Source organism: Hyalella azteca, unplaced genomic scaffold (assembly GCF_000764305.2).
Source record: "Hyalella azteca isolate HAZT.00-mixed unplaced genomic scaffold, Hazt_2.0.2 contig7413, whole genome shotgun sequence".
NCBI classification, from domain to species: domain Eukaryota; kingdom Metazoa; phylum Arthropoda; class Malacostraca; order Amphipoda; family Hyalellidae; genus Hyalella; species Hyalella azteca.
Genome location: NW_025937539.1, coordinates 44731 through 61808, shown reverse-complemented (window position 1 = coordinate 61808; position 17078 = coordinate 44731). Strand labels below are relative to the sequence as shown.

Genomic DNA, 17078 nt, shown 5'->3' with positions numbered 1-17078 from the left:
GAAATAACGAGAACAACAACAACAACAATAATAATAAAAAAAACGAGAACAACAACAATAGCAATGGTAATAACGAGAACAACAACAAAACAATGAAAATAACGAGAGCAACAACAAAAGACAACAACAACAAAGAAAACAACGAGAACAACAACAACAATAATGGAAATAACGAGAACAACAACAATAATGGAAATAACGGGAACAACAACAATAATGGAAATAACGAGAACAACAACAATAATTATATATACTTTACTCAATTAAACTAATTTAGGTCTCTAATTACTAGTTTCTATGATTTTATCTGAAATTGTTAGGCGAAAATAGCCTGCATGCCGAATTTCAGATCTCTAGAACAATCAGAAGTGGGCTAATTTTCGTTGTCAATGTTAACAACAAACAAACAAACAAACAAACAAACAAACGCGAAGCTAAGCTAAGAAAAACGTGTTAAAAATAGACAATGACAGCAGGAATAGGCAATTAACGACAACAATGCGGTTGCCACAAAAGCAAACAATTAAAAACAATAGTCGACAAGTTATGTACACAGCAAGACAGACACATAAACTATGACATAAACTAAAGTTGAAAAGTAAGACGCCAAAAACAACAACACCAGGCAGGCAATGTCAGGTTGAATCAACGTTGGAACAGCGCAGGGTAACATGGGGCAGCGAGCCCACTGCGGGTCACGGGCCCATAGCGGGTTTCTCGCTAAGTATGGCAGATATTGGTCCGTGTTCTCTACCGCCGGTCGACAGTTTCACTGGGATGAAGTGTACGGATTTTCGTTTTGCTAAGTGTTTGCGTTGTTAAGTTATTTGTGAATAACTGTTTTAGTCCAGATAAAAATTTTTATGCTGTTAAATAAAACTGTTTTCGATTACTGTAGATGAAGCTTTTGAAATTACTGTGAATTACATTTGGAAAGTAATATTTATAGGGATAATTTTGACAGATCAAGTTTAGACTATTAGCTTTTAAAATAAAATGTTGACACGATATAAATTGAAATGATACCTAGTGGGGCAACGGGCCCACGCGTTTTACGGGGCAAAGCGCCCATGGTGAAGTCTTGCGTTATACATCATTAGATTTGTCTCAATGACCTTTTCAAAACTATGACTAGCTTTTTGAATTACAAATTACACTTCATATTGCATGATTTTATGATTTGCCGCCCCAAGGCAGCAGGTTTAGTTTCTAGTTATGAGTATTTATGACCACTTTTCGAGTTATTGACTCTTGCCTTGCCAAAAGTTGATTTCAGCCAACACCAATGAGCCATAAGTTGATGAGTTTTTATGGTGTTGGCTGAAATCACGATTAGGTACAAATTCTCTGCACATAATATCTGGATTGTGGACGAAACTGGAACGAAGTTTTTTTTGATCAACTAAATATATTTTTTCTAGTTAAGGATCCATTTTTTTATGTCAAGGACGAATTTTTTATCACAAAGATATATTTTTCAAGTCAAGGATATATACTTTTAGGTCAATGAAATATTTTTATTCACGTCAGTGATAGATTTTTTAAGCCAAGAGTATATTTTTCATGTTAAGGAAATGATTTTTTGAGTTGTCAATAAATGAATGAATGTCATATTTTTTATAACATTTTTCTTATTTTTAACTGTAAAGTGTTGTTTCATCATTTTTAAACGAAAAATATGCAATTGTGGTGAAGGGACCAAGGGTGGGCGCCTTGCCCCAAGCACATGGGCCCATTGCCCCAGGGATGGGGCAATGGGCCCATTTTGACACTTTTTACAAAATAGTGTTTCATTAAAAATTGAATAACTCTGTTGGCGTCTAATTCACATCATACATTCCTCATTAGTTGTACCTTTAAACAAAACAAAGAACCACCTCGTATCAATTAAAACTTCATTAAAATTTTAGTTTAAAAAAGGGGGCGCGCGCTGCCTTTTGTTGCCCTACTACGCGACGTTGAAACAATGTTGAATATAAGTCCAGAATGAAAGGTAAATTAACTTCATTTTTTCAACCTCGTGCATTTTGATGTTGTTTCAGCATTGAAATCTCGTTGAATTCTGATATTAAAAGCGCATTCATAAAATGTTTTATTTTGTTAATATGTTCTATCAAGAATGTCACAGTATTGACTCGATCTCCACATTGAATCAAGGCCGAAATGTATGACGCTGAAAATATGACGTTGATTCACTTTTCAATCTAGACTAACATTCGACGTTATTTCAACGCCGCGTAGTACGTTGTTTCAACATTGATTCAACCTGACATGGCCTGCTGGGCAATACCTTTAATTATTGTAGGCCTAATATGAAATCAAACACCATCAATTCCCCCAAATTAGTCCTGGCAACTATCGGTAATTCAAAAACAATGCCCTCAATAACTACGAAAGCAACTAAAACTAGATAGAAAACAGCAAGCAAGAAGCAGTCGATCAACGACAGGGACCGAGTTACGAACACAGCGGCGACAGGTCGTGTCAAGATTGAATTATTAATTCAACCATGGGTCGTGTCAAGCGTATCGTTGAGATATACGTGAGGAAATATATTGACAATTGTTAATTATTAAAAATGCTAAAGCATTGAAAACATTGAAATAATGATAATATTAAAACATTGAAAACAATAAGGACATAAAATTCTTTAAAATATTACAATATCATATATTGAAAATATTAATAAAAAATTGAATATATTGAAATAAATAAAATAAAGAAAAATATTGAATATATGATAAATTTTTTACATATCAGCGATAATAACAGAATCACGAGTCTCATAATAATTTTTTCGCATCGTGTTGATATGACGCGGACTCAAGCATTATAGAATATAACTAATTTTGGTACTGATGAGACTTGAATAAAATTTATTTACTGTAGATTTTTGTATGGTCCATAAAATTTTAAAATTAGGACTAAAAGAGAGAGATGAATTTTTGGCAGTGGAACTGAATACTTAGTACCGGATTTGTCGGTTGCATTGGCGTCAAGCGACAATTTTTTTCAGGGTAATTTTTAGGGAAATTAGTGTCTTTAACGGCAATTACCCTCAGCTAGGTCGATGTCAGTTGTAGATGCGGTGATGTAGTGTAAACAAGGTGCTGATTGTCAACGTCGTTTTGTTTTATACTTCTCAAGCTATGGAAACATCCGTAAAAAAACTCGAAATTCTGGTATGTGTAGCTTGACATTATTTTTTCCAGACGAGGTAGAACACAGATTAAAGCTGATATGCTCAGGGAGCCTTTGAGGATTTAAGGCTGTTTTCTTGTTTGAAGTTCTAAAGACTTAACTCCAAAGGCTGAACTTTTGAAGCACGTGTGGAAAATTTCTACCTTTCTAAGTTCCTATCTGTGACATCTAGAGCTTTTTTGCCATTATTGGAGCCTGGACAGGGTTGTTCATAAATGACTGATCTACAATCGAATTGTTTAAAATTTATCACAAAACTTGAGATGAAGAACTGCTTCCATTAATTATTTAATTCCACAGCTTTAACTTTTTTTTAATTACCTCAATCTAAAATTTATGAATTCAACCAACATTTGTAGCTTCTTTCCACAAAACCACTATGAAGAGTTTGGCTATTGTGATAAAAAAGCAGATTTAAGATATAAAACATTGAACATTCTAAGTATAATTAAGGATCTACAAATAAAACAACCAAAACAACTGCTTTAGCTACAAATACATGACATAGGCTTATGTATTTCAGTATTTGTTGGCTATAAATATAAAATACTTGGAAATACTGGTTTGATTTTATGTCTGAAAATACAATCTTGGCAAGCTTAGACCATGGTCAGGAAGATGTGCCAGGTGCGCGGGAATTTATTTTGTCATTTTAACGATCTGCGCGGTGCGCCGTACTACGTTGGTAAAAAAATGCGCCGTACACCGTACTTTAGAAAGCTATAATAGTTCTACTATTTTAGTCGACAATATACGCAAGTATATTGACTACGCGAGTCGAACTGACAATAATAAAATGCAAGACGTGTCCGGGTTACTTCTGACTCTTCCGCTTGTCCGCCTTGTCGGATATGGAACGTACGGTAATCGTAAACTGCGGCTGTTATACATACGAAATGTAAACAGACGGTATTCAGTGTTGCCATATGACTTTGGAGAAAATTTCTTCTAAAATAAAGATGGTCGGGATTGCGCGAACACGTGCGCAAAGATAATCAATTTTCATTACATTGTGCCAACTGTGCACAGCAATAGCTTAAAAAAAGTGAAAATGCACGGGAAAATTCACCGAAAACATACATCATCCTGAGTGTGGGCAAGCTAACTATTGAATTTGTTGACAGTGAAATTATTAAAGACTGTAGATGTCAAGATGTGTGGAACAAATGAGAAATAATTCACAAATAAAATATCCTACAGCATATTACATCTTTTCTCGATTTTTGTTGCCTCTTTGTTTGGAGTTTGCAATCCCTTGATTAGCGCGGTTAATAAATCCCCGAGTTTTACCGTGTTAAGCAAAATCGCGCTATTCAAACTTAAGAATATATGGGAATAATTATAATGAATCCTCAAAAATAGCAAAGGAAAGGAAAATTATGTAGTTTTATAAAAGTGAGCAGTAGATATGGCAGCAATCTTGACCAGTTGAAGGCTAACGAGTAACTAGCCCTCTACGCACTGAATTATGTTTCGAAAGTGAAAAAACAATCTGAATTACGTACTTTTCAGATCACGCGCAGTCTTTGTGTTAAACTGGCAGTAGCGACGCGCCTACTCCATCGAACGTCGTTCGAACGAGTTCACAACATGTGACGCTACCGTCACACTTGCGGCTAGACTCCAAACATGTAATTACTCTCGGTAGAAGCTTTTATTTTCTGTGTGACTAATTTGTTACACCAGGGCTTAAAGGGCTAGAGCACCGGCATGGCGCACTTATCGGCGAACGTTGCCGAACTCGATCATTCGAGTTATGAACGAGACAAGGCGTGGTTAAACCGACTCTGTAGTCAGCATGAGTGCCTACGGAACGGGACCTTATTTAAAGAATTATTGGCTGAAATTCATAAAGTAACAACATTTGGCGAATTTTTCCAAAAGTCGTAACAAAAGTAACAACATAAGATCTAATAAGCAAAAAGTAACACTTTTGTTACGAACGTAACACCTCTGGCTAGAGGCGGGGAAAATGAAGCGTTGTGAAAAAAAAGTCGCGCTAATCAAAACTGGCACCGCGTAGATTAAGGGTAGGTCGCAAATTTTTTTTCCGCGTTAATCAAAACCGTGGTATTCAAAACCGTGCTAATCAAGGGATTGCTGTATTGTCTCACACTAAGACTTGCATAGGTGTTTGATTGGGCAATATACATTAAATTGTTCTTTATTGTTTTTTATCAACATTTCTCTTTGACTTCATTCTTGTCGTTTGTTTGTCTGGCATTAAGTCAGAGACGATGCTTGAATCAATTGACAGAAAAAATAATTTTAAAAATTGTTTAAATATAAAAAATTCGGAAAATTTTTTTTTAAATATTCATAAACAAAATAAGAAATTCATTGTACAAGTGTAACATCAGAGACACTGGCCTCTTTAGAAGTGTTGTCTTTAAAAAGTAATTTTTAAACATATTTTTTCAGTTTGGAGAGGCCGAGCAGCAGTTGTCAGTTCTCTCAACCAAGGTTGATGCACAGTGCTGCCTGCTTGACCAGAGTTCTGTTTCTGCTGACACGTCTGATAACAATGTAAGTTGTTGGGGCAACCCTCAATTTCATGCCGAGGGTAAATTGTTCTGTTTGTATTGCAAATGAAAAAAGTTTCTAATCATAGAAAATGTAAAATGTATTTCTTTCATCAACACTTCTATTCTGAATGTATTCTTTTCACACTTCCAGTGAAAGTGTGAAAGGAATATATTCAGAATTCAGTGTGGAATTCTTGAGGGGTTTTAAACTCAAACAATATAGTATAGGTATTAAAAAGACCATTGCATAATCAATCACATTCTAGATAGGGAGACAACTCAACAAATCACAGGAGGAAAGTAAAAAGTATCCACCTAAAACTGAAAATAAATTTACGCACTATCCTAGAATTCTAGCCTGATATACACTTGACAACTTGATGCAGTGAGATGAGAGGAGCTAGTCATGGGTTTGATTTAGCCTAGTGAAGCTCAGCTCATTTAGTGGTGAAGTGTCACTGGTGGGCGGCATTTGGTGGCAATTAAAAAGGTGGTGCTTGCAGCATGGTCTCAGGTGTCATTAAATGAACTCTGGGTACTTGTTACCTGGGTGATCTTAAGGATGCTGTAAAGAATGTGCTCTTGCTTAACCTCGATTGTTGTTCACAGTCAAACGCAAGCCTCAAGAGCATCACTTCTGTGGTGGGCTGTGTCAAGGACCTGCGCTCTGAGCTCCTCAAAGTGGCAGCTGATGTGGCAACACTGCAAGAACAACAACAACAAGCAAGTGTTATGTACAGCAATATATGGGGATTGGGTACATGCTGTACATAAAAATCTTATTCTGACGATAATCTTCTTCAAATCTTATTGTTATATGTTTATCTGTGACAGAAAAAACTTATAATAAAGTTTACCTTTTGTTCAGCAGCTAAAATAATTCAATTTACAAGTATTCACTGCAATTCTAATAGCATAAAACATTCCATTACAACTGTCAACAACCTAAAAAATCTAGCAAAACTATCATATCAATAGGCAGCAAGTTCAAGTTGTGTGCTGCACCAACAACACACATATGCTGTCTGCCAGCATCACTGCAGTGCTGCAGCTAACAGTATTAGTTTGTATATTGGAATGTGTGAAGCAAACGCCATATTGATACATAGATGTGCTGCTGAAGCTACACGTGTGATATTGCTACTCTAAAGAGTCCACTGACAATTATTGTCCATAATAGTGTCCATAATTAATCATTATGGACACTTTTTTCTGTGCTAGGTCATTTAATGAATCACACAGAATTTAGTGTATGGAAAGTCATGAGTAAAATTTTGTTAGATGTTATAGTGTTGTCTTGTATAAGTCTTTATTCACTCAGCTCTAGTCATAGCATAAACTTTTTTGTGTTAAAATAAACCAGTCTAAAAAAATGCAATAAAACTAGTAATTAATAATTTAGATTGTTTCTAAATATTTTTGCTGATGCTGTGTTGTGGTGTGCAGGTCATGCAGAGCATCACAAGTGAGCTGCTGGCGCTCTCTGAGAACTACGCCTCCCTCCCCCATCTCATCTCCCGGCCCCCCGTCCACCCAACTGCTGGGGCTGAGTCCCCCCTTGACCCACTGTCTCCCCCACTGCTTAGACTGAGTCATTTTACTCATCTAATGCCATTGTATCACTTGAAGTGCTGTAGTATTTAAAGATTCTAGGATATAGAACAAAAAATAGGTCCTCAAGACTATGGTTTCAAGCAGTCAATGTTGGTCTTGCATGGAAAGATAATTAAGATGGATGAAGTATTTAAACAAGCTTGAATTATAGGATATAGAACATACAAAACTTGGTCTTCAAGGTCTTAGTTTCAAGCAGCCAATGTTGGTCTAGCATGAAGGGATAATTAAGATGGAATGACATTTTAAGTGTGACCGGTAATCATTGTTAAGGAGGGGACAGTGACCTGGTAATATAAGTTGTTCAACAAAACATCACACAGAGTTAAGGCTAGTTACTAAGGAGTTACTTATGCAGAGGCGGCACTAGTGTCTTATTTCTTGCACTAGGTTACTTAGGTTGTTGTGTGATGATAGTGGAATTATTGAGTGATGATAGCGGATTATTGAGTGATGATAGCAGATTTATTGAGTGATGATAGTGGATTTATTGAGTGAAATTAGTTAATTTGTTGATTGATGATAGTGAAGCTGTAAGGTGATGAGTTGTATAACACTTGTATCATCACAAAACAGTGAAGTTTTATCAATATGAGCCTAGCATATGTTTATCTGTGATACGCCTACTGCCGCAACACTAATACATTGTTTGTGTACAATATCCTTTGTATTTAAAATATTATTGAATTAAATAGAAATAGCATTATTGGGCAACAGCTTTAGACGGCAGAATAGTTGGCAACATTAATAATTGAAGATCACCGGCTGGACATGAAGCATATCTCTAGGCTTTCTTCTATAACTAGATGAGGATTTTACATAGGATTCTTATGTAAGAAAAAGTCTAATATAATTTGCATATAAGATATACTTGTTATCGATTGATCTAAAATTCTTCTCTGAAATTTATAGTGTTTTACTAGTGGTTGGCATAGTTTCTAGTAAAATTAGTTAAAACATAACTTGCTAGTGGGTGTCATGAGAGAAATGTTTTAGCATTAGCTCACATTGACATCATATTAGTTAGCATATTTGCTCACATTTAGTCAAGGTAATGAGGTGCACGTTATAGTTCTTTATTCTTCTGGTTGATCAGAACGAGTTATATCAAATTAACTTGGCAGGTGAAATTAATTCTAATTTTAGTTACTAAATTAGACTTAACTGTTACCATACTGTAGCAGCGGTAGCATTTGTGATGTAGTGTAGGCATTGTTGCTGGTAATATACATGTTATTAATGTCCATCCTGCTCATTCTTAAGTATCGGAAATAACCAGTTTTGCACTGTGGTTATCTGATTGATTTAGTCGCCCTGAGAAAGGGGAACATTTGTTCCAGATGATTCTATTCATATTTATCTTTTTCTTGACGTTTAGCTTAGTGATGATTTTGTGGGGTTTCTATGACAAGGTCGCACAGTACATGTTTTGAACACGTCTGGCTGGTGCGCTGCGTGTTCTGAACACGTCTGGCTGGTGCGCTGCGTGTTCTGAACACATCTGGCTGGTGCGCTGCGTGTTCTGAACACGTCTGGCTGGTGCACTGCGTGTTCTGAACACGTCTGGCTAGTGCGCTGCGTGTTCTGAACACGTCTGGCTGGTGCGCTGCGTGTTCTGAACACGTCTTGCTGGTGCGCTGAAGGTTCTGAACACGTCTGGGGCCATACTCTCAAAACTCGCTAAGTGAACGTAAGTACTTACGCTCTTTTTCTTGTCTATGATTGGTGGATTTTGCTTGAAAGGCCGTCTTTGATTTGCTGATGAACTTACGATCTTTTAACTTTTTATGAAAGTATAGGCCCTGGCTGGTACACTACATATTGCGACATTTCATCAGGTGCATCATTAACCATTTTTGGTGCTTCAACTGCCTCTAAGGAGCGACACTCCCAATACCTGGTGGTCTGTATAACTCGTATGTTTGTTCCTAATGGTGCTGCCTTTGATGCCCAAATTGCAGTAAAAGATCACCTGTTTCTGTGTGAGAGACGGAGGAATGTGATGCTAAATGCTCACTGAAGCTGTATTATAATGAATAAGTTTTTGAGGTTGTTGCGCTCACTTATTGTGTATAGTGAATCGTCATAGCATGATCCTTCGGGGCATGGATGCATCCCCAAGATGAGTGGTGGTTGTTTCCCCCCACTGGGGGAAGCCTTGTTTGTTCCTTATAATTCCTCACTGCAGTAATTTTGAGGTACCACTGAAGTGACTGAACTAACTAACTAATTGTGAGGTATGATTGTGAGGTGGGCGCTCTGCCTTGTTTTCATTTATTGTGATGGATTTAAATTCTTGAGCCATGGAAATGACTATTGTCGGAAAAATGGCGCGGTTCGCCATTGTGACTGTTGTCACTTGGTATTATCAAATATTATTATTGTTATTATATATTGTTCACGTTATCCATATGAAGATCACATATCCTCTCTTGCCCCGTACAGTTAGAGGGAAACCTAGCTCAACTAGAGGCTAGTACTCGTGTGATGTATATATTTATGCTACATGTATATATATTTCGGAGTATCTAGAGTGTTCTCATGAATGGTGCTCATGTTCTCTGAGGCCGTATATTATTATCTTATTATCTGACTTATTATCTCAGTTATTTTATCTCTTATTAATTATTAGTTGTGTACAGCTATGCTCTAATATCCAACACTGCTGAATAATTGTCTATTTATCCAGGATATTGTTCGCTTGTTTATCCAGGATATTGGATATGGTCTCTTGTTGTTTATCCAGGATATTGGATATGGTCTCTTGTTTATTCAAGATGTTGGATATGGTTTCATGTTTATCCAGGATATTGGATATGGTCTCTTGTTTATTCAAGATGTTGGATATGGTTTCATGTTTATCCAGGATATTGGATATGGTCTCTTGTTTATCCAGAATATTGGATATGGTCTCATGTTTATCCAGGATATTGGATATGGTCTCTTGTTTATCCAGGATTTTGGATATGGTCTCTTGTTTATCCAGAATATTGGATATGGTCTCATGTTTATCCAGAATATTGGATATGGTCTCATGTTTATCCAGGATATTGGATATGGTCTCTTCTTTATCCAGGATATTGGATATGGTCTCTTGTTTATCCAGGATTTTGGATATTGGTCTCTTGTTTATCCAGGTCTTTAGATCTCTTGACATTGCTTGTTGACTTCCAGGCATGTCTGCTGACAACTCGCGCGCTGCGTGTAAAAGTCCGTGCAATTTCACGTCTGCTTAGCCTGTGTACTTTGTATGGAGGTACGTGAGTGGCAGTCGGGCGTGTGTAGTTGTGGGGTAGGTGGCTGATGGGGTAGGTGGCTGATGGGGTAGGTGGCTGATGGGGTAGGTGGCTGATGGGGTAGGTGGCTGATGGGGCAGGTGGCTGATGGGGTAGGTGGCTGATATTAGGTGTGTAGTTAAGTTTGTAGACAATGGTCATATATGGGTGAGCCATAAATGACAATGGTCATATTGGCTGAGAGGTGAAGTTCGGCCAGGTAGTAGGAAGATGACGAGGTAGGTTGTTGGTGCTAAGCCTGGTAGAAGCTGGTGGTGGTAGAGCAAGTTAGTCATCTGAGTTAGTTGGCCTGGTAGGGAGGTGGAGGCAAGGTAGGTGTTAGGCCAGGTAGGGCTAAGTCTGGGCGCTGTTGAGCTCATGTTGCACGCTATTTCTTGCACTTCTTTGCTTAGATTAACTTAGTTCTTCTTGCAGTTCATTTATTGCTAATAACTCATAGTATTACATCGAATTTGTCTGCCATGACCGTACCTGTAGTGGTACTTTACGCTGGATGGGAGGAGTGGATGGTTCAGTGGTATTTTACACGAGATGGGAAGTGGATGGTTCTGGCTCATGGTTCCAGTGGTTCCTAACGTGAGATGGGGAGGATGATAACAAGACGGTTATTAGAAATTTTCAATAATTGAGACCTTCCAGCCTTGCTTGCTGGAAGGTCTCAATGTTGTTACATGAAGTGATGTTACATTTTTACAACCTGAGCGAGATTGCTTGATAGCTGCCCTAGCAAACTATGTCCTGGGATTATGGTTGGCTAGCTACCACGGTTATGTCCTGGGATAAGGTTTGGGAAAAGAATGTAGAAATTGGGACAAAAAATATAGTTGGGCCAGAAATTTGCACACTGGGAAAGGATTCAGTGGTTGGGACAGATATCTACGGTTGGGAAACGAGTCTGTTTGGGGCAAGATTTTATGGTTGGGACAGGAATCTGTATGCTGATTGGGAAATGATTTCGTGGTTGAAATCAGATCAATACCAGAAACTATGGTTGAGACAGAATCAGTGTTTGCGGTTGGTAATGGAGGGACAGTATTTGACCCAACTTTAAATCAAATTGTTTTTTTTTTTCGGTTGGAATTTGGAGAGAGAGAGAAAATGGCCCATGACTGGACAGAGCATGGATGTTGAACTGACGCATTCGGGGTGGTTGTCTTGTACCTAAAAACTTTAATTGTGTCAACACTCGTTTCGTGTACACTCTTCGACCTTGTTGGGAAAATTGTCCCAATTTCATACTGAGCTTTAATATTACACCCATCTTCTTCTTCTTCATTGCTTCGGCTTGTTTCTTCTTTGTAAGTCAAGGCCATCTTGTTTTTTGCTCTTCATATGCCCACATCTTTCTTCTAAATCATCATCTGACATTATCTCGTTTTTTAATCTTCATCTGACATTATCTTTTTTCTTAATCATCATCTGACATTATCTTCTTATTTAATCATCATCTGACATTATATTTTTACTTAATCATCATCATATATTTCTACTTGTTCGTCTGCCGACGCCATATTTGTTATTTTTAGTAAGTCGACGCAATTTTGTGGCCTGGTTGTTCCTGCAAAAAAATGAGACTTTGTCCAAGTAGTGATGCACTCTTTGCCCTTGTGTGGGTCATCGTGACCCAGTTTTGCCCGGCAAAAGGACGTATCAGAGCCACTTACAAAAAGTGTGCCACAATTTGGACAATATTACCCTTCCATTTTTTTGAGTGAATTGCCTTTTTTATATCTCGAGACACGCGCTTAAAGTTTGATGGAATAATAGATGTTATTTCATTTTTTTTGCATTCATTTCATTTTTTTTTATTATTTCATTTTTTATGAATTTCTAGTAGAAACGTTGCCATTGCATAATTATAGTCTGCGCTCGATTACGGTGTTTTATCTATAGGAAAAATGACATTAACGTATTGTAAAATTATGGCTTGATCATTATGAGGATGATAAATAATGATGTAAAGCTGCCTTGTTGCATGGGGTATAACATCATGTATTTTAACTGACTTATTACTCCTCTGGTTTGAAATATGTATGATATGTTAATATTTTTTGGTCATTCTAAATATTATTATTTGGAATGATTTATTTGTATTCTATAGATGATTACAGAGGTGTTTATTGATGGGGGATTGGGGGTGATCGGGAGGGAGGTGGGGGGCAGTGGGGGTGATTGGTGAGGAGGTGGGTGTTGTGGTGAGGAGGAGTGGGTGTATATCACCCAGCACTATCATGGCTCATCTAAAACAATCACTACAAGTTAACCACCCTTGTTTTACTATCCCGACGTATGTATTTACCAGTTTAATATATTAACACAGTTTGGACACTAAAAGCTGCATTGCGGCAAGAGCTGCATTGAGCTGAATAAATATTACGTGCGCTCCCACGGTTCCTGACGTATGTTCTATCACTATTATATAGGGAAGTTTATTATATTAATCAAGAGTTTAATTAATTACAATTAATATTATTACGGCAAGAGCTACATTGAGCTGAATAAATATTGCGGGCGCTCCCACGGTATCGTCATCGGGATTTGCTACCCAAATCACGACCGGAAGTCTGGTATGACACACGAGCCTGACGCACACCTGGCGATCGAGGGAGGGGCAGACATGCATGCAACCACGAGTTTATGCATAAAAATTATATTCAAAGCCTCGAAAAGAAAATTTATATGTTGATTTAAAAGGTTTATGAGTAATTTCAAGATAGTTTAGTTAAATAATGCTAACTGTTGTTGTTGTTAAAAAATGCAATATATTTATTGCACCGGGAAATTTTGAATATCCGTTGGAGAAGATATTGTTTACAAGTGTTTACAAATTAGCGCACAAGTTAATGAATATATCTGAAATGAGCTGTTTTTCAAGCTTAACCCGCATTCATGACTTCAATAAATATAGATGAGCTTCTTTTTGTTAATTCGCTTTATGCTGCATTTATCTATGATCACATGCTGAGATAAGTGCGGTGAGATAACGCATCTCTGACATTATTGGAACCGAAGCGGCTCGTAACTTTCAGTACACTGGCAACCATGGCGGCGGAAGGTAGTGCTAATTTTACGGACGAACAGATTGAAGAGCTCTGTGAGACGTTCAAAACGGTAAGTCTTGACATCGACCCCTGTACTTAACCCTTTAATAAATATCAAACTGAGTTGAGGTATACGAGGCGATGGTGAATTCTTCTAGTGTTATTGTTAAACAAACAAAGAGTGTCACGCCTTCAAATGCCATTCAGCCCATTGCATGACGCAGTCATGTCTATTACGCACACACATGGCCGTGTGCTGCAGATAACAGCCGCTATGCCCTGTGTGTGTGTAGCTGTATTTATTAACAAGAACCTTTCCAGTCACCGTGACTGTGAATGTTTGAATCTAAGATGTCGTGGGTCTCCATAATCCTTGTGGTGGGGACATGGTCTGGGATTGGGAAAGCCCACGGAATGCAGAAATGAGAGCATATGACGTGTAAAATTGAGTAGCTCTTAGTCTCGTAGTCGCGCTATCTGTTGGCTAAGCATTATTATTATCTACTTGAATATCTATAAAGTATTTTTCCGGCTGCCTTGTGACCGGCATTATTTACCACAAATTGTCTGTATGGCTGTAACTTCTGTTTCTAGCATCCCAAGCAAGATAAACTATGCTCATTAAATGATTTGTCATATTAAATTAAGTATTAAATTAACTAGCTAGGTAAGCCAAGTTAGACAATTTAATTGCTTAATTGCTTAGGTAAGGTTATTAGGCTAAAAATGTTACCAGTATCTTTGAGTATTGGTTGCCAGAATTACTAAAATCTTGCAATAAATATATCTTGCAGGACATTTGAAGACAAATTTAATGCCAAGATCTTTTAAAGATAAAGATTTTGATGGCTTGATGCTAATGTGTTGTACAAAAAATCTTTAAATATTTGCTTACATTCTGCAGTGACAAAACTGAAGAATTAGACAGTAACTGCCTATCAATCAGACGAAAATATAACTCCAGTACTCACTGCAGTCTGCAGTGAGTGACAGAGAGCGCATTTTATCGTTGACAAAAACTTGAGGTCACGGACAGACGGACATGGCGAGCACATGAATAGTGCATTTTTTCCATAAATGAGAAATGCGCTAAAAACTCGCATGAATTTGGCTAATTTCACTCATTCCAATGGCCTTGCCCAATTTGTTTGATGAAAAGATATAAAAAATTGCATATCTTAATCTGAATTCTGAAAGTTTTGAAAATGTCATGAAACGATTGTACTAGCTGGCAGCTGCGATTTTATAGAAGTTCTGCCTGATATTCCAGATTGTTGCACCAGTGCTTCCCAGTGCAAAATAATGATGCTAATTTAATTTTTTTAATAAGGGTGGAATTTGAAAGGAGTAATAAACAAGGACATACATATCATTTTGTATAGGAAGTCATAAAACTGGATTTTCCCTCAATAACTTTTAGGATTGAGCAAGTGCTCCATCTGATCTGCATTGATATATGATATGAGACACTATTTTTAACATTCCATTTCTTGGAATTCAAGATTAATGGTAATACATTTAGTCATTCAGATGTTTAAATTTTCTAATTTCTAAGCCATGACTGCAGTTTTCATAGGTACAATTTTTGTTAGCCTTGGTAATTCTGCTATTTCAAATTTTACTTTTCTGACACAAAATCTTTGTTTGGGTCTTTACATGTTCATTAAAATTATCAGATTCAAAAGTGGCCAAATGTGCTTTTTGACAATAAAAAAGTTCAATCAATAATCATGTTAGACTGACTGACTGAGTGAGTTTAACAATTGAACTTTGATGTAGGAAACTAGAAAGAAATGCATCGTTATTGGGACAATATGACTGCTTCGAATTGGAATGTTATAGCTTTCCTTTTAAAGGAAAATACAAATTAATATCCTAGGTTTCAAAATGGGTTCATGGGTCAAAAACAAACTTGCAGATTGGTTGAAAATTTATGGCTGCCAAATTCATAACATCAATAAACTCAATCAAAAATCAAGTGATTATTTGGAAGGCTGATATTTATGTTTTATACATTCATACCCTGAGTTGAAGTGGGAGTTAAGAGCTATAAGGTTGAATAATGTATTTTATGAAATACAATTTTCAATGCTACAATTTGAAGTTAGTCTAGTTTTATTTAAGACTCAAAAGTATTCAAGTAAAAGATTAAACACTTGGCATGTAATTTGAAAGATTTTTCTTTACTAGATTAATTTGATGGCTTAAAATTAATTAGCAATTTTTATTTGTAACTTGAAACAAGTAGAGAGAAGTTCTAACATCTTAGTGGCTGGGGTGCCATACCCCAGCCGTGCCCATATTTCAATTAATTAATTTAATATTAATTCATTAATCAAGTCATTAGTTAACTGCATGATTGAGCTGCAAGTTTAGAGATTTAAACACAATACTTTATTCAGGAGCAACAGGTTTTGGGATTTCATAAAATGTTATGGTGAACTTTGAGATTTGTAATTTCAAATAAATTCTCTATTTAGCCTCTGATATTTGCAATTTGGGCAGAGAACTTTGGAGGCATGAAATTCTGGTAAAAAATAAATTTCATTGGATTGTAAATTATTAATATTATGTGAAGCAACAACATGAATAGTTACGACATATCATTATGAGTTAAGAAAGTGTCTTAAGTCAGCTAAATTACACATGATGATTTTTCACTTGTGTCCAAAATTCTTTAGATTTAGCATTTAGTTGAAAATATTTGTCTTCAAGATATGAAAAAGGGAGTAGAAGATGTTGCCAGTTTGTTGTGGGTGATGTTGCAGTGTTGTACTGCAAGGTTACATATAGGTTATGTATCAGGGTTGCACACCAGGGTTACATATCAGGATTGCACATCAGGGTTGCACATCAGGGTTGCACATCAGGGTTACATGTCAGAGTTGCACGTCAGGGTTGCACATCAGGGTTGCACATCAGGGTTACATGTCAGAGTTGCACGTCAGGGTTGCACATCAGGGTTGCACATCAGGGTTTGTCAGGGTTGCACGTCAGGGTTGCACGTCAGGGTTGCACGTCAGGGTTGCACATCAGGGTTGCAGAGCTCGACAGCTCTCGACAAATCATATTCAGCGCTATCTTCTTATCTGATAAGGAAATAACAACTGATAGATAAGAGCGCCTGAAGAAGACGATCCCAAGCTTATGTCGAGGAAACGATGTCTATACATGACCTGCATATGCTTTATTTATGCGTTATGATAGTTCGATTTTATAACGAACTGTTTCGTTATTATAACTGTACCAGAAATGCTAGGGATTTTGTGCTGTGGTGATATATATGGCCACCACAGCACTTGCGGCCACCACAGCACTTGCGACCACCACAGCACTTGCGACCACCACAGCACTTGCGGCCACCACAGCACTTGCGACCACCACAGCACTTGCGGCCACCA

The 17078-nt window shown here is 37.2% G+C and overlaps 2 protein-coding genes across 2 annotated transcripts in view; both read left to right on the top strand.

The window, feature by feature from the left end:
* The first annotated feature begins 3063 nt into the window (after nt 1-3063).
* On the top strand, nt 3064-7626 carry LOC108668697. Its single transcript, XM_018155942.2, has 5 exons — nt 3064-3182; nt 5623-5727; nt 6336-6449; nt 7173-7294; nt 7614-7626. Exons 1-5 carry the CDS (start codon nt 3150-3152, stop codon nt 7624-7626), a joined length of 387 nt encoding a protein of 128 aa, XP_018011431.1. The 5' UTR covers nt 3064-3149.
* Nucleotides 7627-13655: 6029 nt separating this feature from the next.
* LOC108668698 (plastin-1) overlaps nt 13656-17078 on the top strand; it is a 17912-nt gene continuing 14489 nt past the window's right edge. The window contains exon 1 of the mRNA XM_018155943.2: nt 13656-13747. Within this exon, the coding sequence (XP_018011432.1) occupies nt 13679-13747 (69 nt within the window). The 5' untranslated portion in view covers nt 13656-13678. The remainder of the gene's footprint in view (nt 13748-17078) is intronic.

Excerpts from the sequence above, each read along its gene's own strand:
- LOC108668697 (XM_018155942.2), top strand. The coding sequence starts at position 3,150 with ATGGAAACATCCGTAAAAAAACTCGAAATTCTG. Across the intron at positions 3,183-5,622 it reads TAAAAAAACTCGAAATTCTG|TTTGGAGAGGCCGAGCAGCA; the intron begins GTATGTGTAGCT and ends ATATTTTTTCAG. Across the intron at positions 5,728-6,335 it reads CTGACACGTCTGATAACAAT|TCAAACGCAAGCCTCAAGAG; the intron begins GTAAGTTGTTGG and ends TGTTGTTCACAG.